Consider the following 23,387-nt stretch of genomic DNA (forward strand, 5'->3'; position numbering starts at 1 on the left):
CTATACTGGCATAAATAAATAATAAATTAAGCTAAATTAAGCTAGAAGACTTTGGGATTTTTTTACATACCCATTTCTTCTTTGTGGGGGAGGTGCATTACTGGTTTCCAACCCCTGCTGCTCATAAAATGATGTTAAAAATTGCTTCCAATTGATCTTAGCAGTAGTTCTAAATCCAAGCCTGGATGAAAAGAAAACAAACAAATATTACTGTAAGTACTCCCCCCATAATACCACATAGATTAGATGCTTAATACTGGATCAAAAATGGCAGCAATGAATTTATATGAAGTTTCAAATCTAAGTTAAAATCATTTTGTAAAATAGCCACACATATTGATTTTTTTAAGCAAGGGGAGAAAAATCAAACATTATACACCTGTGTCTATCTGTTCGTACATTCATAAACTGAAGGTCAAAGTTCTAATGTACATTAAATGACTTTTCAAACTCGGTATTTGAAGAGCTGACAGCATGCTCAACAGAGCGGTGGTCATAAGATGTCCACATCCTGGGCCCTGGACCCCGTGGACACCTTCCCTTGTCCCCAGCAAAGGGGACTCTGTAGATGTGACTACAGGTAGACCTTGGGGTGGAAGAGCATCCTGGGTGATCACAGCAGGCCCTGATGAGTGACATGAGTTCTTAAAAGTAGAGAAAGCTAGCCGGGTGCCAGTGGCTCACGCCTATAATCCTAGCTACTCAGGAGGCTGAGATTGAGGATCGAGGTTCAAAGCCAGCCCGGGCTGGAAAGTCCGTGAAACTCTTATCTCCAATAAACCACTAGAAAACCAGAAGTGGCGCTGTAGTTCAAGTGGTAGAGTGCTCGCCTTGTGCTGAAGAGCTGAAGGACGGCGCTCAGGCCCAGAGTTCAAGCCCCACAACCCACCAAAAAAAAAAGGAGAGAAAACCAGAAACCAATGTGATGTTGATGGCTTTGGAAGGGGCTGTGAGTCAAAGAATGCACGTGCCTAGGATTGGCAAGAAAGGAAGTTGCTCCAAAAGCCCAGTGGGGGCTCCACAGGTGTGAATAACTGACACCGACTGAAGACACTGGATGGAGGTACTTTCTATAGTAGCATTTGAAGACTAGTGTAGTCCTCAAGTCCTGGCAAGAGCACATACTTGGAAAATTGCTCAAAAACTTATTTCCAAAGTTCGTATGATCCTGTGACTTGGGGCCCAATAGTTGTGGAGCTCAAGAGGCCAGTGGAAACACGCTGGTGTGGACATGGGCCAGCGTGCGAGTCTCTCCCTGTGCCTCCCTGCGCTTCTCCTCTGCTTCTCTGCTCTCCTCAGCTAGAAGCGGAAAGCTGTACTATCCAAGGATGGATCTGACAAGGGGGAAAGTAACAGATAAAAACCTCGGCTATGAGCTGCCAGGCATGTATCAATCCCACACTGGGTCCGCCACTCACACACCAGGTGCCGCCACCAGGGAGAAGTTTCAGCAACATCCTCAGAACAAATCGGTGACACCAAAGTGAGCATGCGACAGGCTGCAGTGCTCTGGTCACTGAATCTAGTGCCTGAGCAAGAATGGGGCAGTGAACTCTTTACCTACAAGTGGGCAACTAAAAGTCCAGAAAACGGGGGAAGGGAGGTTAAAAGAGGGACACTTGGGGATAAAATCTTTGGTATTCTGTGAGCCCAAATTCTTCTGGGCAATAATAAACATAAGCAATAAAGATGGCTATCATTAATCAGAAGGAAATGCAAATTTCCCTACAGGCATCGGCCTTGTTACCCGTTGGTAGTAGGACTACAAATTGGTTAGGTTATTGGGAAAACAGATTGGGAGAATTGTATTTTTCATACAGTTAACTAGACAAGCCGGCAGTTTTCCTATTAGACATTGCCTGAGAAATGAAAACAGAAGTCCGTGCAGACTTGTCTGTGAAGGTGCCCGCCACAGCTCCCACAATGGCCTGCACCTAAAGACCACCCAACCACCCCCTACTGGTGAGGGTCGAGTGAGCGCAGTCCATCCCCACCACAGGTACGCAGCAGCAGCAGACACTAGTGGGGTGCTGGGGTGTGCAACAACGCGCCAAGTCTTAAAATGATGGTAAGTGATTGCGGTGGAACACAGAACATGGCATATTGCATGTCTCTTCAGGAAAACTCCCAGAAATCCCGGTGCTGGTGGCTTGTGCCTGTAATCCTAGCTACTCAGGAGGCTGCAATCTGAAGCTCACAGTTCAAAGCCAGTCTGAACAGAAAAGTCCCTAAGACTTTTACCTCCAAGTAACCAGCAAAAAGCTGGAAGTAGAGCTGTGGCTTAAGTAGTAGGGTGCTAGTCTTGAGGGAAAAAGTAAAGTGAGAGGCCTCATTACAGGCACAACCCAAACCAAAACAAGAAACAACAACAACAACAAAAATAATAAACTCCCAGAAAGGGTAAAATTACAGTGACAGTGACAAGTGGCTGAAGAGTCTGTGGAGGGGAGCAGGAGGGAGGAGGGCTGGTAGCACAGGAGTGATGATTAAGTGCTCTCCATCGTGACTAGGTAGTGGTTATACAAATGCACACAATTCTAAAATTCACTAAGCTACATACTTAAGAATGGCATTTTATTAAAAATTATATTTCAGTAAAGGTAGTTTTTCAAAAGTTAGAAAATGGACAAAGGATATAAACAGAAGGGTTGTGGGTTTTTTTTTTTTTTACAGAGGGAGTACATATAACTTTTAAGCATGAAACACACAATGAAAATAACAATCAAATCCAAACAGCACGAAAATGCTCTCACCTATCAGATTAGCAAGGATTTTCAATGGCAGCGTTAAATATGGCGTGAGGAGCCTCCCTCCTAAGAATAAATTAGCACCTTTCAGAAGTGCATCTCAGCAAATGGAACATCACCCTTAAAGATGTCCAAACCCTTGACTTGAGGATTGACAAAACATCGTGCAGCCATTCAAAATCAGTGTCAGAAGTGTTTTAGTGACATAAAAAGGCTCCTCATACAACATTCTGTGAGAAAACACAACATACTGATACCCCGCCTGGTCTGAACTATGGGAAGTGCTCACGTGAACATGCGAACATTCACACACAAAAGAAATTCTGCAGGGAAACATCAAAACCTCACCAGCAGCTAGTTCTGTCTATTACAATGCTGGGTAATTCTTTATGGTTTCTCTTAATTTCCATTTTGAGCATGCCTGGTGTTAATAATCAACACAAATAAAAATCCATTTTAAAAAACAGCTCGTACTTTTACTAGCGAGGTAGCAACTATTGCTTAGCTAAAACCATAAAGACCCTGCCGACTGTCACTCCCAGCAATGCCCAATGGCTCTGGCAGCTGTCCTCTGGCCTCTGATGGTAGAAACCAAACACAATGTGGGATCCAGGTAGAGACTTTTGGCAGCAGGAGATCCCATCACAAAGGAATGCATCAAAGTCCCATCGCTCAACAGACAGCTACTGTGGAGCACAGGAGCAAGGAGTCACAGAGGCAGAGATGAGTCCACAGGTCACTGGGACCCAAGAAGGCTCCCAGGGAGAGCAAGGTGAGGATCTGGGGTAGAAGCGGGAGGGAACGGCAGTGGCAGGAGACCAGAGGAACGTATGAAAAGGGAATGAATGGGACACGGTTGGCTGGCACCTTCCTCTGTCCCATCGCAGAAGCTCACAGCCCGTACCTCACTTCCCTTCTCCAGGAGGCTCCACGCAGCTGGCCTGACGCCACAGCTGTGCTGGTCCATTTTTGTCTCTGGCCTGGACTTCCGGGAGCTTCCTGCGTGCAGCCCCCTCTGCCGCACTACAACACGCGGGTTCTGTTCTAACAGGCATGCGAGCGCAGAACTGTCCTGCAGCCTCTTCTCCCCCGACCTTCAACTGCACCAAGCTCCTCCTACTGAAGGCCAAGTTCATTTCCCTGGGGTCCAACAGGACAAGGCCAGCTCCAGAATATAGAATGGAAATACAGATTCCTACTCCCCTCGGACCCCTCACGCTGCTTCTCTGGACAGACCTCCCTAAGCCAATACAGACTGGAGCTGCCACCAAAGAGAAGAGGGCTGCTCTCATATTCCACATTTCCAAGGGAGTCACCTGGTTTGGGCCAATGATGGCATTGTTAATGTTAATAAAGTGACAAGGCCAAGCACACATGCAAATCCACACTGCCCCCAGTCTGCTGTGCGGTTGCCGGTAGAGCAAAGCCTGGCTTTGCAGTTCCCGACGGCAGTTTCCCTCCCCAGGGCTGGGAGCCCCGTGTACCTTCACACAGCCTTATCTTGGGCTCTGCGTTCTGTGGGAGTAAAATGGGAAGGAACTGTACTCAAGGCTTGTCCACAGGAAGTCCCACCTACAGCTAGTTATGTGCACAGGATGAGCGTACCCACTTCAAGGGGCCATTATACTGGTTACCATAGTCTACCAGCTTCCTTCTAATTTGAAGGGAGGAACAAGTATCTGGAGGCCACCATTCTGAAAGTCACTGGGGACCAAGGACTTCGAGGCCCATTGGTTGGGATGGCCCCTCCAAAGTGAAAGTCTGGGCCTGTGACAGATCACAAAGGAGTAGAGGCCGTTCTTGGAGGTCCCTGATCTGGGAGACACTGGGTCCTGAAACTCTGCTCCACTTCAGGGCCCCCATAGGCACCACTGAGCCTGCCATGGTTCTGTGGAAATGGTCGGTATGCAGGCAGGCCCAAGCTGGTTGGGAAGAGAGAGAAAGTGTGCTGAACAGGGGCTGAGTCCTCCATTATCTCACCCTCCCCTACACCCATGACCTGGGGGAGGGAACAGTTCGGGTCCGGCTGGCAGGTGGGCTGTGCGACACACTGCAGCATAGCAAAGAGGTCACCATCGCCACAGCCCTGTCCAGAGCAGCCTGAGAGACTGGCAGGCCTCCAGGCGGACTGGTGGGTCAGTCCATGTGTGCCCGATGGACAGATGGATTGTGAACCCACAAAGAATGAGCCTCAAAGGGGGAGACAACAGAGAGGCCTAGAAAAGAGGCTCCGATGGGCCTCGGAAACAAGCACTGCTGTAGAGATGTGGGTGTCCCAGAGAAGCCCCCACTGGCGGATGCCATGGAAGGAGCTCCCACCAGAGAGGAGGGCAGAGGCCCATCCTGAGGTGGCCCTGCGCAGGCTCCCACTGGAAGGAGGGTAGAGGGCCCATTCTGAGGACACCTTAAGCAGGAATTAATGAAAATGGAGTACATCTGATTTTTTCCTTTGGTGTGCTGACCTATGAGTTTTATACGAGTATAGATTTGTGTCGATTTCTACACTCATCACCCTCGAATACCTCATGCTGCCCTGTGGAGACATGTCCTTCCTTCCTCCCGACCCTCCCTCCTGACCCCAGACCTCCAGCAATCACTCCTCACTCTTAGCATCCTTGCTTTGTCTTTTCTAAGACAGCATCAAAATGGCATGCTGCAGAGCAGCCTTTGAGACTGCTTTCTCCCACGCAGCACTGCCATCTTTGAGATTCACTCATGTTGCACATTTGTGTCAATGTTCCTTCTCTATTTTGCTAAAGAAGATTCCATCATATGGCTGTGCTAGCTTGTTTATCTATTTGTCTGCTGAGATTATACTTGGGTTGTTGCCAGTTGAAGAACAAATAGGAATGTTTGTGTACAGGTTTGGTAGTGAACTCTTAAATCACTAAAAGTCACATAAAATGTGCCCAACATAAATACAGGCTCATTCTAGTGAGTTAAAAAATATAACAAAGCAGCTGGCTCACACCTGTAATCCTAGCTACTCAGGAGGCTGAGATCTGAGGATCACGGTTCAGAGCCAGCTTGGGCAGGAAAGTCTGAGAGATTCTTATCTCCAGTTAGCCACTAGAAAACAGGAAATGGAGCTGTGGCTCAAAGTGGTCGAGCGCTAGCCTTGAACAAAAGAGCTCAGGGATAGCACCCAGGCCCTGAGTTCAAGCCCCGTGACCAACAACAACAACAAAAAAGCAAAGCCTAACTTTAGTGGGTGAGGCCTGGTTTCCAGGGCTGTTCTGTTAGGTGGAGTGGCTGAGGAAGCCACTGCTAGCCATCCTGGCTGCACCCTTCTCACGGGGCTTCAGGGGAAAGCCCACAGAGGAATATCAGCCACTGGGGACCAGGAGACACCTGGTGCAACTCCCTGCTGCCCCATGCAGGCTTTGCTTGGTAGACCCCTCTTCCTACAAGACATATGGAGTCCTATTGTCCCTAATGATCACTGTCTAAGCTCAATAAGCAGGTTAAAAACACATAATATGAAAGCATGTGCTTTCCACAAGTTCAACAACAACAACAACAAAAGAGCTGGACACCAATGGCTCAAGCCTGCAATCCTAGCTACTCAGGAGGCTGAGATCTTTGGATCGAAGTTTGAGGCTCTCGCAGGCAGAAAAGTCCCTGAGATTCTTCTCTCTAATTAATCACCAAAACCTGGAAGAGGAACTGTGGCTCAAGTGGTAGAGTGCTAGCCCTGAGTAAAAAAGCTAAAGGACAGAGCCCAGGCCCTGAGTTGAAGCCCAGTACTAGCACAAATAAAAAGGCTATTTTTATTAACTGGATGGACCATTGTAGACAGAACCTGATACAGAGAAGTCCAGGCATAGTAGAAATCTAGAGAGATGGAGTAGAATAAAAAATAGAAATTTGGACCAAATTATGAGCAACAATTTAGGATTGGGCAAAGTAGACACTAAAACCAATAGGGAAAGGAGTATTTAGTAAGCAGTAGTGGAAGATAAACGTCTTTTTGGAAAATACAATTTTAATTAAGATAGCCAACTTACCTTACAACGGATTAAAGTGTTTATTGTAAAGAATAAGAAAAACAAGCAGAGTGGAATAGTTTTTAATCAAGTCTCAATAAGAATGATGAATTAATAGATTTTAAACAATAGAAGACTCTCCAAAAAAAGATGAATGTACTTGGTTATATGAAGATGTAAACCTTCCTATAATGAGGTGTCCTGTTAGAGACAGAGCCCAGCGAGATGAGAACAGCTGCAGCCCTTGGGCTGGAGAACACTTATCTTTTAATAATTATCTAATTGTTTTTTTAAAGCAAACTGAAAGGTGATGGTGTTAACTTGAGCAACCTCACCAGGGCCACAGCCAACTCAGAGATGAAGAGATTCACCAGGCGGGAGCCACGACCAGGTTCGAAAGCATCAGCAGATCACCTCTCCTGAGCCAGTGGCTCAGGCCTATAATCCTACCTACTCAGGAGGCTGAGATCTGAGGATCTCAGTTCAAAACTAGCCGGGGCAGGAAAGTCTGTGAGACTCTTATCTCCAATAAACCACTAGAAAACCAGAAGTGGTGCTGTGGCTCAAGGGGTAGAGTGCTCGCCTTGAGCTGAAGAGCTGAAGGACAGCGCCCAGGCCAAGAGTTCAAGCCCATGACCAGAAAAAAAAAAAGGGAAGGAAAAAAAAAGTAATACACATTCCAGGGCTGGGAAGGTGGCTCAGTGGTAGAGTGCTTGCCTTGCATACATGAGGCCCTGGGTTCGATTCCTCAACACCATATAAGCAGAAAAAGCCAGAAGTGGTACAAAAAGGAAAAAAGAAAAAAAAAGAAATATACATTTCAGAGGTAGCAATTCCCTGCCTTCGTTTAAAGGTACCAGTACCGGAAGTGTGAGTACGTGAAAACTGGAATGCCCACGATGCAGATGGTGACATAACTTGCTACTGTTCTGAGAGGATGCTGTGGCCGTCCTCATGAGATCTACAAGAGTGACAGGTGATGTCACACAGCAGAGCAGATGCCAGATGCAGGGAGCCCTAACTAGCAACTATCTGCCACTGTCACCTTTGCCAACGAACCTCAAATTGAGAACAAGCCCCAGTCTACTGCCTGGTGCCGAGAATGAAATAGCCACCACTTTGAAAGGAAAAAGAAGGGAGCTCACTCTGCCTCTGCCTCCCCTTCCCCAGGCTAGCACAGGGCCACATAGAGAGGACAGGACAGCCAGGGGCCCAGGTGCCCCAGGCTGCCCCTCCCGCTCCCCTCAGGGGGAGCCAGACAGATGGCATGGCCTGGCTGTCTGGGTTCGGACAGACACAGCCAGGAGGGTAGCCCAGGACCGCCTCAGAGCTGAGCCCAATGTTCCCAGCTTGGAGGCAGTGTTCTACTGGGTTCCAATCCCAGAGGGCCAGCCTCCGGGGCCAGCCTGGGAAACTACCCTGGGGCCTCCCAGCAGTGTCACAACAAGGAGTGGCTGGTTGCCCAACACTCTGGTGCTCCCAAGCACTGGGTATGACCTGAAGCGGCACACCCGCTGGCCCCTGCCCAGCCTGGCAAATCCCACTATCCTGGGACAAATGGAAATGCAACCTACTAAACTCATGGGGCGCCACCAAAGCAGCGCCAAGAAGGAATGAAACGCCCACATCAAAAGAAGGAATATCTCAGACAACTTGGTTTAACCTCAAGGATGCAGAAAAAGGAATAAACTCAACCCAGTATAGTATCAGCAGAAGGAAAGAACAAAGATCACAGAAGAAAATAAAGCAGATAGAAACTAGAAAATTTTTTAAAAAGATCAATGAAACTGAGTTGATTTTTTTCAGAGCTGAGGACTGAACTCCAGGCCTCGTACTTGTCAAGCTAAATTCCCAGCCCACTGAGTTGATTTTTTTGAAAAATAAAATGGATACATCTTTAGCTAGATTATGGGGGGAAAGAGGACTCAAATAAAAATCAGAAATGAAAAAGCAGATATTAAGACTGATAACAAAGAAACATAAAGGACCATAAGAGACTATTATGAACAACTGAATACTAAAAAGTTGGATATGGGACAAATCTCCAGATGCATACAATCTACCAAGATTGAGTCTTACAAATTCAGATATGTGCTATTTTATAAGAAATGACTAAATTCTTTACAACAAAACAGTAGAAATAAAAAGCTCAGAATGCAGGGCATGGTGGTACAGGCCCATAATCCTAGCTGAGGCAGGAAGATCAAAATGTCAAGTTAGCCTGGGAGCTTGTCTCAAAAAAAAAAAGCTAGCAAAAGATGTTTGATAAATGCTAATGAAGAGAGAACTGTTAGGCCAGTAACTGGTGGCTCATGCCCACAAACCTAGCTACTGACTGAGGAGGCTAAGATCTAGAGGATCTCAGTTCACAGCCAGTCTAGGCAGAAAAGTTCTTAAGACTCCATCTCCCATTAACCAGCAAAATGTCAGCTGGAGGCTCATGTGGTAGAGTGCCAGCAATGAGCAAGAAAGTCAAGTGAAAGCATGAGGACTTCAGTTCAAGCCCTGGTGCTGGTACACACACACACACACACACACACACACACACACACACACACACACACGCACACACGCACACACGCACACAGGCACATGTGCTTGCTCACAAGCATGCAGAGAGAACTGTTATAGGTATTTTCATATGAGATCAGACAGCCCATATGGGGCCTCCCCAGGGATAGCAGGGTATCACACAGTGATTGCAAAGACAGGCCAAGTCCGCCCAACTAGATCTGTGTCCCAGGTATATAATACAGATGGATGTCCCACATCTACACAGCCTGGACAAAAAAATGTCCCAGATTTTGGATTTCTTTTTTTAGATCTTGCCATAGTTGCATATCCATAATAAGCTCTAGGAGTAAGTCCCAAGCCTGAACACAAAACCTGTGTATGTTTCATACCCGCCTCTTGTACACAGCTGAAGGTAATGTCATACAATGTTCTTAGTGCACCTGCATTTTGACTATAGCTCATCATGTGTGGATTCCTCAACTTGTGCCACGCAGAAAGTCCTGGTCTTCGAAGTCCTTGAGAATCTGGATTCTTGCCACACATGCAACCTATAACTCTGCTGCTGTTTCTTGTGCCTGGTTCCACTGGGAATTTTGGGTGGATGCAAGAGAGTATCTCATAGACCTGGACCCCTGCGAGCGGAGGTCAGATCGACAGCACACCCTGCCATCTGAGCCCCCAGGCCCTCATCCTGTGTCCATCACTTACAGTCCTCCAGCAAGCTGCTCGGCCCTGCAACTATTTGTTACTTATTTTTGCATTTTTTAGCACTTACCACAATGGCTGGTAGGGAACGACACTCAATAAATGTTAGCTGAATGGCATTTTATATACGTGCTAAAATTCGAATTTTAAAGACTATGAAACCAATATGAAAAATGCCTGTAATATACATTTCTATTTTTAAAAGCACAGTGTAAAACTGTAGGTGTACCCTGATTACAGATGTAAAAGTTATCTATGTGTGGGGACAAAATTGAAGGGAATGAAGAACCGTGCAAATAGTTCCTTAGGTAAGATGGATGGTGACTTCTGGTTTTTAATTTCTATTATTGTTAAATTAGTGCTTCTGTAATCTTGGAAAGGAGACAGAAATGGCTGCATAACTTTAAGCTACTCAAGAGAAGAGTTCCTACAGCAAGCCACAGAAATCTTTGCTCCTAGGGTCAATTTTGCTTCTCCTTCTAGAAGTCATGGATTCGGGAACAGGGACTGTCTCCGAACAGTGGCACTGACTAGAAAAAGATTCCCAGCACCAGCTAACACTGCTTCCTCCCATCGCTCAGACCTCTTCTATCTAGGTGACCAAAGGCCTCAGCAGTTACCAGAGTTACACAGGACAGTCTCTCCATTAGCTTCAACCTCTATGAGGAAACCTTCTCCATGTTACCAGGACAGGAAACCAGGGCATTAGAGAGAGTTTTGCTCACCCAGACCTTTGTCTATGTATAAGACAGTTCCAAACAGAAAGGAACCGGGGATCCGTGCAGAAATGGCTAACTCCAGGCCCCAGGCACGGATGTGTGAGATGAGCCCCAAGCATCTGGTCATACCAGAAAGCAAGAAAGGTATCCATAACCACTAGGGTCACAGCAGCACAACTCAGGAGCCAGTATGAAAACGCTCCCACAACTGAATCTCAATTGAATAATCACAACTGAATCTCAATAGGAATAATAACTGTCAGGAGTTAGGTATAATAGCACACACCTGTAATCTCAGTCTGGAAGGCTGAGAGGCAGGAAAATCCCAAATTTAGAGCCAGACTAGGATACATAGCGAGTCCATGTCTCAAAAACATCAAAAAAGAAAAAGAATAATAACTGTGAGTAAATTAAAACATAGATTTGTGAATTCATAATTAAAAATCACTAGGAAAAAATGCTAAATAATTTGTAGAGGATGCTAGAGAACCAGCCCCTAATTTTGAGAAGCAGCAAATGTAGTATAACCAGCAGGCTGCCCTGCCTTCATATATTAACCAGGCCCTGCTGTGGTCAGGCAAGATGACAGGAGAGACAGAACATTCCCCCATGGTGGGAAAAGAGACCATCAGCCAACACAGTGGCCATCTTCTGTGAAGATGCATTGCCCAGAGCAATGCACACAAAACATGCGTGCATGGGTCTATAACCTTCCAGTGCTGGGCAGAGCGCTGGGGGCTGGGGAAAAAGGGAGCATGTGTTTTCAATGGTCTAATCCTGGTGAAAAGAAATGCCACATGACGAACAATCCACGTGACTTACAGAATTAACCAATGGAGAGGAGTGGCAACCCAGCCTCCAACAATGCAGACTTGATCTGGACCCTAGACAAAACAGGGACCATGGGGCCAGCTGTTCCACATGAACCCTGGCTACATATTTATTTACTAGTAGTACAGATCATTGTATCTGATGTAAAAACAATATTTCACTGGGGTTTAGACACATAGAGAGATGATGTCTGGACTTTAAGAATATCTGGGGTTGGACTGAGAAGTTGGCTCAGTGATAGAGTGCTTGCCTTGCATGCATGAGGCCCTGGGTTTGATTTCTCAGCACCACATAAGCAGAAAAAGCTGAAAGTGGTGCTGTGGCTCAAGTCGTAGAGTGTTAGCCTTGAGCTGAAGAGCTGAGGGGTAGCGCCCAGGCCCAGAGTTCAGGCCCCACACCCGACCAAAAAAAGAAAACGAAAACAAGGGGTTGAGGAAAACATGCAAAGATACAAACTAAATGACTGGCCAGGACGCCAATGCTTTAGAAATTGGGGCATGACTGGGTTAGCAGATTCACAAGATTATTCTCTTTACCTAAGGATGTGTTTGAAACTTTCAAAAAAATTCTGATAAAAAATAAATGAAAAAAAATAAAAATAAGATAAAAAATAAATGAAAGCTCTTTCTTATTCTCACAGTTGATGGGTGGGGAAGACACATGTCAAGGAGTTCTTACCTTCTCATTAACTGGATAAAAATCTTCCTAGGTAAGGGGTAGACAAAGGTGTCGAGCACGACCTTCAGGTAGTTCAGGGAGACGTAGCCACCTCTGCACGGGTCCCCTGCGCTCAGGGCTTTTTCAACCTTTTGGTAGGACTTCAAAAGCTGCAAAGGAATAAACATCACAAAATAAACATCACGGAGTCACTCTGCCTTCTTACTTTTGCCAGAACCTCTTCATATCTTCCTCTCTGAAAGCTGATCAAAAGGGTTCCATGGGCATGTACGGAAGTTCAAATGTTTAATTGACAATCTCACTACAAGACAGCATCCCCAGCCAGTGACAGCGCACCCGTGACAAGCAGACAAGTTTCTTAGGGGAAAAACAGCACAGATGAAGAATCTACCTCCAATTTCAACACTAAAAATAATCCGTGGCTCTGCCAGTTTGATACATCTTTCCCCATATACTCCACGGCGCCTCCTACTGTGGGCCTATCCTACGCCTCTCCTGGGTAAGTCAGGCAGATCAAGCACACAAGATGTGTGAGCATATTAAAAAGAGAAGTGGCAGCTGGGCGCTGGTGGCTCATGCCTGTAATCCTAGCTACTCAGGAGGCTGAGATCTGAGGATCATAGTTCAAAGCCAGCCTGGGCAGGAAAGGCTGTGAGACTCTTTTTTTTTTTTTTTGGGTCTGGTCGTAGGGCCTGAACTCAGCCTGAGCGCTGTCCCTCAGCTCTTCAGCTCAAGGCTAGCGCTCTACCACTTGAGCCACAGCTCCACTTCTGGCTTTTTCCTTTATGCTTATGTGGTGCTGAGGAATTGAACCCAGGGCCTCGGGCATGCAAGGCAAGTGCTCTACCACTGAGCCACCTTCCCAGCCCCAAGGCTGTGAGACTCTTATCTCCAACAAACCACTCAGAAAACTGGAAATGGTGCCATGGCTCAAGTGACAGAGAGCTCGCACTGAACTGAAGAGCTGAGGACAGCACCCAGGCCCAGAGTTCAAGCCCCACAACCGACAAAAATAAAAAAATAGAAGTAGCTTTTACAAGAGGGAAAGTTATGAATCTAGAGATTGCATAAATAGAGTATACCCTGGACAGTTTTTCAATCGTTCCTTTTTTTTTTTTTTTAATGAAGAATTAACAAGAACCTAGGTGAGTGAACTTAGCTGTGAGCTCCAGAGCGGAGCGCATCAGGCTCACCCCTGGTCTCTGATGTGAGTCACGGAGATACAGGGAATTCTGCCACGTTTCCAAAGGTCTCCTGCTGTTTATTATTGAAAAATACCAGTATTCACCCATATTTTTCAACCATCCTACTTTGTTTTTTATAATATAATTTTATTGCTGTACTTAAAATGTTGTACAAAGGGGTTACCGATTTCACAAGTCAGGTAATGAGTACATTTCTCTGTTAGGACAATGTCACCCTTTCCTTCACTTCCCCCCAGGTTCCCCCTCAGGTCCCTGCCCTCAAGTTACATAGCTCCTTTTCCACACATTTTGTTTTCACTTTGGCTTGATGGTTTTGTCTCCTGCAAGCAGGTATACGACGACCAATAACACCACCGGCACTTGGTGGAGAAAGCGAGTTTCTCCGATACAATATGGCTTACATGTTCAAGTCTCACAAGAAATGGGAAGCAGGTGAGTGATGTCCTTCCATGGACACAGGATATTGGAAATCTTTGAAATACTTAGAGAGCTAACTTTCTCAGGACCCCAGCTGCTTATAATGTTGGATAAAACTAACCCCCAATGCAACTGGATTTGCACGTATCTTCCAGACAGAGGGGCTTCAATCAGACACAATGCTGGGGAAGGACTCAGGGAGAGGCAGGGCCCTGGCATGGAACAAGGTCTTCACTTCCATTAGATGAGTGAAATCTATATTTAATATAATGACATTTGGTCTCCAACAAGGGTTTGGTTTAGTTTCGGAGTATGTTTCTTGGATGATCCAAAGTTTTGAATGAAATAGAAATGGTACCTTATATGTAACCTCCTAAGAATTTTCATTATTGTTGGTTATAAGGAAATCACAACCTTGTATAAGAGCAAGCAATTCAACAAAATATAAAAAGGAAATAAAAGCCAGGTGCTGGTAGCGGCTCACAACTATAATCTACTCAGGATGCTAAAATCTGAGGACTGCAGTTCAAAACCAGCCTGGGCAGGAAAGGCCATGGGAATCTAATCTTCAATTAATCAGCAATATTCCAGAAGCAGAGTTGTGGCTCAAATTGTGGAATGGGAATCTTCGGGAAAAAAAAGCCAAGTGAGAGTGGAAGGCCCTGAATTTAAGCCCTGTGTTGGCACTGGTGCACGCATGCATGCACATGTGCATACACACACCCACACACGTGCTCATGTCCATACACGCACACACACAGAAGCATTACCATCCACAATTTTGAACATATTATGTCAAAGCTCCCAATATGACCATGAGAAAATACACTGCGTTATAAAAAAATGGAGTCACACGATACTTTCGGGCTTGACACAGCTTTACTACTTTGACATTAAGCTAGTGTATATCCAGTGTTCTTGTAGCTGGCAGATGGCATGCCATCCTATTATTGATGGGCTGCAAAAAGGCCCCCCCCCATTTTCCACCTTTATGCATGTCATTTACACATTCAGTTCTTCCATTTTCCTGAGCCCGTCTACATGAGACCTCTGCAGGCATGCTCTTAGGACACCCTGCCCTTTACAGTTCCTGGAAGGAACTGCACTTGTGAACACCAACACTTGTGCATCGCCCCTCCCTGACTGCCAGGTCACATGACCTTGGGAGCGTGCGCTCCTGCCTGCTTTGCTGATAGCTACCCAGAACAAAGCACAATTTTTGGCATGTGGTGAGCACTCAATATTTGGTAAATGTGGAAATATTTTTATCAAAAATGTTCTAAACAAAAGTTGCAAAACAGAGAAAGCTGTTCAGTACATTAGTAAACAGGGAAATGAACCTCAAACTCACAGCTGAAACGCCATCTGCACTGGACGGCAGAATGGGAAAGTCTGACCATGTCAAGTACTGGGGCGCATGTGGAATGGGAGCCCCCATATGCTTGGGGGAGGAGGGGAGTAATTGATCTCAGGAAACCATGTGACGCTCCAAATGGAAGAAGACTGTTCTGCTGCCCGGCAAGCACTGGGCTCCTCGCACCAGGAGGCCGGCCGCCACCTGTCGGCAGTGGGACTCACACCCAACAAGCAATCCAGACGCCGCCACGGGAGACCATCACGTGTGGATGGCAGAACACACAGCAGTGACAGCGTAATGCAACTAGCTCAGCGCTGTGTACCAATCTTACTGTGAGCACAACAGGATGAAAACAAATGGTTGTGTAATTAGACCTAAGAGAGGGACAAAGACAGGAGAGAGAAACAAATAACAAATAACAAATACTGAGAAAAAGAAATATCAGGAAACATCATAAAAATAAGTGCACATTCCCTGAAAAATGAACTAAATGAAAGTCTGAACCCAAGGCCGGGTGCAGTGGCTCATACCTGTAATCTGAGGTAATCATGAAGTAGAAATAAAGAGGATTGTGGTTCAAGGCTAGCGGGCGCAAAATGCTGGTGGGTCCCCATTTCAACAATAAAAGTTAGGCTTGGTGGGGCACCCCGTCATCCTGACTACTAGGGAAGCACAGGCAGGTGGACTGCAGTCTAGGTCAACCTTGGCATAAATGTGAAACCCTATTTGACAAATAGCTAAAATAAAAAGGGCCAGGTGTGTTGATTAAGTTGTAGAGCGCCTGCCTAGCAAGGCCCTGAATTCAAACCCCAGTACCACCATGTTCATTTATCTTTTTCTTTTCTTTTTTTTTTTTGTCAGCTCTTTAGCTCAAGGGTAGCGCTCTACCACTTGAGTCATAGTGCCATTTCCGGCTTTTTCTGCTTATATGGTGCTGAGGAATCGAACCCAGGGTCTCATGCTTGCAAGGCAAGCACTCTACCACTGAGCCACCTTCCCACCCCCACCATGTTCATTTATATATATGAATTCATCACAAGGAAATTCTAAAAATTATAAAACAATGAAAGGGATGGGAAGGAACATATCAGGGCTAGGAAAACAGAAAAGAAATAAGAATTTATAGTGATAAAATTACAAATAGCAAAGAGGAGATGAATGAAAATGGAGAAACTGAGCAAAAGGATTAAAACAATCTGAGAGCAGATGATAGCTGCCAATGGTTGACAAAGACAGTTCCATATAAGGACAATGGGGACACAGATGCAGGAAGGAAAGATGGAGGGGGCAGGTAGAGGTGGCCAGCGAGATGGCCCCACACTGCAATGCAGGACATTTCCTGAAATGAAGGAAGAACTGAGTGTGTATACCAAAAGAACACACAGAATTCCAGGAAATCTGGCCAAAATGCTCTGCACCAGGGCATAGCTTAGTATGGATTTTTTTAACTTCAAAAATCAAGAAAAATTATTTTAGGCAGGTGTCAGTGGCTCACACCTGTAATCCTAGATACTCAGGAGGCTGAGACCTGCGGATAGTGGTTCAAAGCAGCCTGGGTAGCAAAGTCCAGGAGACTCTCGTCTCTACTAATCTTCAAAAAAAAAGCCAGAAGTGGAGCTGTGGCTCCAGTGGTACTGTTAGCCTGACCTCCACCATCTTAGGAGCCACTTCGTCATCTTAGGCTTTGTGGTAAAGAATGGCCTTTCCCGGAAAACAGGTGGCACCAGCTTCTCCCCAACAACAGGTGTCGCAGGCAGCTGCAATCTCAAATGGCAGCCCCTCCCCTAGTACCATTTCCCTCTCCTTTGCTTGTATAGCTACAACTTCAGGTGCCAAGCCCTTCCACGATGCAGTGTCCGGCCCTCAAGTCCCACTTGAACCTGCCCTTACAAAAGTTGTGCTTGGGACCCCGCCCCGCTGCTACTCTACCTGCGAGGTAGCTGTCAGGTTACTGGCATAACATTCCTTTTCCTTTGTATGTGACATGTGACATGTGTCTGAGTGATCTTCCTTGGGGAAGCCTTTCAGGTACAGTGCTAGCCTTTAGCAAAAAGGTCAGAGATAGAGCCCAGGCCCCTGAGGTCAAGCCCCAGGAGACCAGCACCAAAATAAAGAAATACACACACACACACACACACACACACACACACACACACACACACACACACACACACACACACACACACACACACACACACACACACACACACACACACACACACACACACACACACACACACACACATTAGGCATCCAGGGACAAAAGGAAAATCAGCTATAGGGAACTATCAGTCTGGCCTCAGGTCAGGAGTTTCAAAAGGAAGAGACAAAGGGAGTAAAACATGAGCCTTTTTTTTTTTTTTTTTGGTCAGTTATAGGGCTTGAACTCTGGGCCAGGGCGCTGTCCCTCAGCTCTTCAGCTCAAGGCTAGCGCTCTACCACTTGAGCCACAGCGCCACTTCCACATGAGCTTTTCTTAAGGAAATTACTTGACAAGAAAATCCATCCAACCAAAAAATAAATCACAATAAGGAACTGTGATGGAGATATACCATGGTAAACCCCGACCTACAGAGAAACCTACATGACACTCATGGCAAGGCAAGGTGGCACAGGGAACAAATACCATACACTGAGCGTGAGAGGCAGGAAGTGCTGCAGGGCAGGGGAGGGGAGAAGCAACCGTCCACCATTCTGCTTCCAGGGCAGGGCACAGCCCTGGCTGGCTGTGAAAGAAACTCGATTTATAAACAGACTCAGTTCTCCGGGGCGCTAGGAGAATTTGTTTTTATTTGCCCCCACCATTTTTTTTTTTTTTTTTTTTGGTGCTTGTACTAGGGTTGAACAACTCCAGACCAGAATATTGCCTCTGAACTTTTGTGCTCGTGAGTGCTCTCCCACTTGAGACTCAGCTCCACTTCCATTGGTAGTTAATTGGAGATGATAGTCTCAGGGACTTTCCTGCCTGGGCAAGCTTTGAACCTAGATCCTCCTGAGTAGCCAGGATTACAGGCATGAGCTATTGATGCCTGATTTTCTTATGCTTTTATTAGCATCCATTAGTTATACCAGAGTGTGTGATATGTCCATCTATACATACAAAGTACCTTGCTCAAACTTACCCCCTTTGCTGTTCTCCCTCACTACCTGCCCTGTCCCAAACTCATCTCAATTACGTTTTCTGTTCCATTCTCACACATGTCCTCCTCCCTCCCCCCCACCCCCGCCCCAGATTCATGCTCCTCCTGCTCCAATACCCAGAGCCTGTGTTACATTCCTGCCAGTTACTTTTTCAGTGTATGCTGGTTGTTCAAAGGGGTTCCACCTGGTATTTCCCATGTGCATTTACATCCAGGATGTCAACCAGATCAACCCCTGCTTGCTCTCACCTTTCTCATCCTGTTAGTCAACAGTTTTCAGTGAGTTTTGCTTGGCTGTCTTCATTCCTAGATGCAGGTATTTCAGAATTGTTCACCTTCTAGCATTGTTTTCCTCTCTTCAGTTCCACATATATATACATATATGCATATGTATATGTATATATGTCTTTACATATGTGTGTTTGTGATCCTATGTGTGTTTACATATATGTTCATCTTTTACATATGAGAGAAAGCATGCAATCTTTTCCCTTCTGAACCTAGCTGACTTCCCTTAACAATCTCTGGTCCCATCCATTTCCCTGTAAATGGCATCCTTTCATTCTTTGTATCTGAATAACGCTCCCTTGCGTGCTTGTACCATATTCTCTCGATTCTTCATCCAGGGTATCTGGCTGTTCCCACACTTGGCTGTTGTAAATGGGGATGCAGTGAATATGGCTGCCCCAGTGCCCCAGCTGCATCTTGAATGATGTTCCTTCGGATAAACGAGCGTGGTGCTGCTGGAAGATGTGGCATTTGTCTAAAGAGCTTCTGTAGAGACTTCTATAGCGGTTGCGCTAGTTTACTGTGCACAGCTTCCTTTGTCTCTGTAACCTGCTAGGGTTTTTTTGTTTTGTTTTGTTTTGTTTTCTGATTAAGGCTATTCTGACTGTTGGAGATGAAATCCCAACATCATTTTGATATGCATTTCCTTTCAAACTTGCAATTTTTGAGCATTTCTTCAAGTATTTACTGATCATTTGTACTTCTTCATTTGAGAAGTATCTGTTCAGAAAGGTACTGCCTATACTGATATGTTCTAAAGTTGTTCCCTATTATTTTTTTCAAAGATGTAGGCCTTATGTTAAGATCTTTGGTCAACAGACCTGACTAGCACAGGGGGAGTAGGGGACCTGAGTTCAGTCTCCCATGGGTGGATATCCAGTCTTTCTGGCACCATTTGTCCAAAGGCCGTCTTTTTTCCAATGTACATTCTGGGCACCTTTGTAAAAAATCAGATGCGTGAAGCCTCATGGATTTATTTCTGCATCTTCTATTTTGTATCTTGGTTTTCATGTCTCTTTTTGTGTTATTACCATACGGCTCTAATTACTATGGCTCTGAAGTATAATTTAGAGACTGGTATTGTATTTTGATAGTGCCAACATTGCTTTTATTTTTTTTCCTCAAGATTGCAATTCGAGGTCTTTTGTGTTTCCAGGTGAAGTTTAGAACTGACTTTTCTATTTCTGTGAAGAATGACATTGGGAATTTGATGGAAATTGCATTGAATTTGTAGGCTGCTTTCATTATTATAGCCATTTAAGTTTTTTTGTGAGTGGAACTGTTCTCGTTTCTTCACCAGCTTACTTTTTGTATGCTGATTGTTTTTATCCGGCTACAAGGTCAAAGTTGTTTAGCAGATCTAGAAGTCTGAGGTGAGATCTTTAGTATATTTAGGTATTTAGTTATCGGCTCATAGCATCTGCAGATAGGGGTCCTTTGGCTTCTTTATTATTTGGATTAGAAAAGATAATTTTTGTTATTATTGTTATTTTTGTTATTGTTGTATAGGGGTTACCATTTCATAAGACTACATTTATTTTTTTGGACAGTGTCACCCCCTTCCTTTGCTTTCCCCCAGGTAGCCCGTCCCATCCTGCCCACAAGTTACAAATGCAAGCTACTGGTATTTTCCACATAATGTACAGTCAATAACATAATTGGATTTTTTGTGTATGGGGGGGGGTCATGGGGCTTGAACTCAGGGCTTGGGTGCTGTCTCTGGGCTTTTTGTTGCCCAGGGCTAGAACACTACCACTTCCTGTTTTCTGAGTGGTTAATTGGAGAGAAGAGTCTCATGGACTTTCCTGCCCAGGTTGCTTCGAACTGTGATCCTCAGATCTCAGCCTCCTGAGTAGCTAGGATTATAGATTGTATGTGAGTCACCAGCGCCTGGTTTGATTGGACACTTTTAAAAAAATTCTTTCTGTTGCCTATTGCCCTGATTTGGAATCCCAGTACTATATTAAATTAGATAGAATGGAGAGGAAATGACTTCACTTTTCCTCCATTTAGTTAGTTTGTCATATATTGGCTTTATTATGTTTAGGTACATACCTTCTGCTTTTAGTTTATTCAAAGTTTTTTTATGATGAACTTTTTCTGCATCAATCGAGATGATCACATGATACTTTTTATCTTTGATTCAGTTAATGCACTGTATCACATTTCTTGATTTATGTATGTTGAACTAATCTTACATACGTGGAATGAAACCAATACAATCATGGTGTATTATCTTGTGGTATGTTGTTAAATTCAGTTTGAACATATCTCACTGAGAATTTCTGTATCAATTTTCATCAAAAAGATTGGCCTATAATTCTCTTTTTTGTTGTGTCCTTGTCTAGTTTTGGAATCAGTATAATCTTGGCTTCACAAAATTAGTTTGGAAGTGTTCGTTTCCTTTCTATTTCACAGAAAATTTGAGGAATGTTAGTGTTCCAATTTTCTTTAAAGGTCTGGTGGAATTTAGCCAGTGAATCCATCAGGTTCTGGGTCTTTGTTTTGAGGCTCTTTATTTATTACTCCTTCAAACTCATTACTTCTTGTAGACCTATTTTGGTGACTTATACCCTCAATTTTGATCAAATAAATCTCAGAAATATATCCATTTCTTCTGCATGTCCCAGCTAATTTGAATACAAGCTTTCAAAGTATCCCCAGGCAATCTCTGGTTTTGGTGGTATTTGTTTTGAAAGCTCGGTTCTCATCTCTGCGTTTACTTCTTTAAGTCTTTTCCCTCCCCCTCTGAGCTAAGGGTTCATCAGCTTCCGTCGTCTTTTCAAAGAACCAACTTTTCATTGCATTGTATAGGGGTTTATTTTTGTTCCAATTTAATTTATTTCTTCCCTAATCATTATTACTTCTTTCTAGCTACTAATTTTGAGTTTGGCTAGTTCTTGTTTTTTTCTTTCCTAGGAGCCTGAGACACATCAGGATATTTACTTGAGATTGCTATCCATCTAGAAGATCTATATCATCTAGATCTAGATATATATGCTCATAGCCATTGCTGTGTCCCAAAGTACTGATGGGCTGTGTCTCATTCTGGGAACTTTGGGGATTTCTCCCATATTTCTTCAATGACTTACTAATCATTCAACGAATTGTTGTTCAATATCCATGTATTTGAATATTTTTTGAAGTCTCTTTTGCTGAATTCTACTTTTGTACTATTATAGTCTGATAGAATGAAGAAAGTTGTTCAGTGCTTCATGCACTGAACTACGATCTGTTTTGGAGACTATTTCATGGCGCTGTTGCAGGAAACTTTGTAGATGTGTGACAAGTCCATGTGGTCTATAGCATTATTTCATTGTGAGGTTTCCTTGCTTATTTTTTTCCCTCTCTCTTGGTAGCAGTGGGGTGTTGAAGCCTCCCACTATAACTGTTGGGTGTGGAGGGTCCTTATGTACTTTTAAAGTCCACTAGTGTTTTTTTAATAAAGTTGAGTGCACTGATATCAGTGCAGAGATGTTAGCCATTGTTATTTCCCTCTGATGGATTGTTCCATTTATTAATATGAAATGACTTTCTTTTTCTCTTCTGACTTTGGTCTGAAGTCTACTTTCTCAAGTAACAATATTTACTTCTGTTTGCTTCCAGGGTCCATTTGCTTGTTAGATCTTTATGCACCCTTTTATCCTATGTCAATGAACTTTAGTGTAGGGTACAAATGATTGGGCCATGCTTTTTAATCCAACTTGCCTTCAGAGAATTGAGACCAGTGTTATTTTTGAGAGCTACGTTGTAATTTTTGCCATTTTGTTGTTTTATAGTGTTTGATTCTTTCCTACTCTTCATTTGCTTAGCTCATTTGGTGGGATTTAATTTCCCTCCATTGTCATGGTTATGTTTATCTTCCTCTTCCATGTGTACAATTCCTTTCAGTAACTTCTGCAGTGATGGTTTATTGGTTGTAAATTATGTTAGTTTTTGTGGATCATTTACCCATCAGCTATAAATGACAGCTTTGTGGTTTTAGCAGCTAAGACGCTAGAGCTGTGCGGTGTAGCTTGTTTAGACTTGGCTCTCGGATTTACTGTCATGTCACCTAACCTCTCCATGCATTACCTTGCCTCCGTATCTAACCTCTCTCTGCCTCACCTTGCCTCCTCCATCTCTAACCCCTTTAGGCCTCAGTTCCCTCACCTTAAGACTGAGATAACAGCACCTAACTGGTGGAGCTGTGTGGAGATGGACAGAACACCCATAAGACACTGAGACTACCACCCGGTTATGGGAAGCCCATCAAAGGGCTAGCTAGGATGGTGACCAAGTTAAGGAAACATAAACTACATATGTTTTAATTTCTAGGAAGAACACACCACACCACACTGTTCTCTTTTTTTAAAAATGGGATCCCACTGTGTAGCTCATGTTGACCTTGAATTCATGATCCTCCTGCCTCAGTCTCCCCAATGCTGGAATTATAGCCGTGAGCCACCACATGTCTAGATGATTATAAAATTGTTTCTATCCTCACATACCCACTGATGCAGCCACTCTTTTTTACATGAATGAAAGGTCTAGAATGATGTTCACCAAATGTTGCCTTTGATGTTGCTGACTGGTAGACTGCGAGTAATTTATTACTTCTTTGTACTTTTCAGAATTGCTTATATATAGTCATGTTTTTATGATAGCCATTCTGTTACTAACAAAGTACAGATATTAAAGTGCTCATTTCTCTAAGACTCTTGTTAACACTGGCTTTGTTAGATTTTCTCATATTTTTCTATTGGAAAGTTCATCTTGATAATTTAGGAACAATTATTATTTGCCAGTGCATGTTGTACA

At 44.4% G+C, this 23,387-nt stretch overlaps 1 protein-coding gene across 3 annotated transcripts in view; it reads right to left on the bottom strand.

Annotated features, from left to right (window-relative positions):
• Efcab6 (EF-hand calcium binding domain 6) overlaps positions 1 to 23,387 on the bottom strand; it is a 173,874-nt gene that overhangs the window by 79,943 nt on the left and 70,544 nt on the right. For all 3 annotated transcript variants that reach the window (XM_069999721.1, XM_069999723.1, XM_069999722.1), the window contains 2 exons: positions 12,181 to 12,329; positions 71 to 181 (listed from right to left, as the gene is read on the bottom strand). In XM_069999721.1, the coding sequence (XP_069855822.1) occupies positions 71 to 181; positions 12,181 to 12,329 (260 nt within the window). The remainder of the gene's footprint in view (positions 1 to 70; positions 182 to 12,180; positions 12,330 to 23,387) is intronic.

This window comes from Dipodomys merriami, unplaced genomic scaffold (genome assembly GCF_024711535.1).
Source record: "Dipodomys merriami isolate MVZ:Mamm:240054 unplaced genomic scaffold, mDipMer1.0.p SCAF_55, whole genome shotgun sequence".
Lineage (NCBI taxonomy): Eukaryota > Metazoa > Chordata > Mammalia > Rodentia > Heteromyidae > Dipodomys > Dipodomys merriami.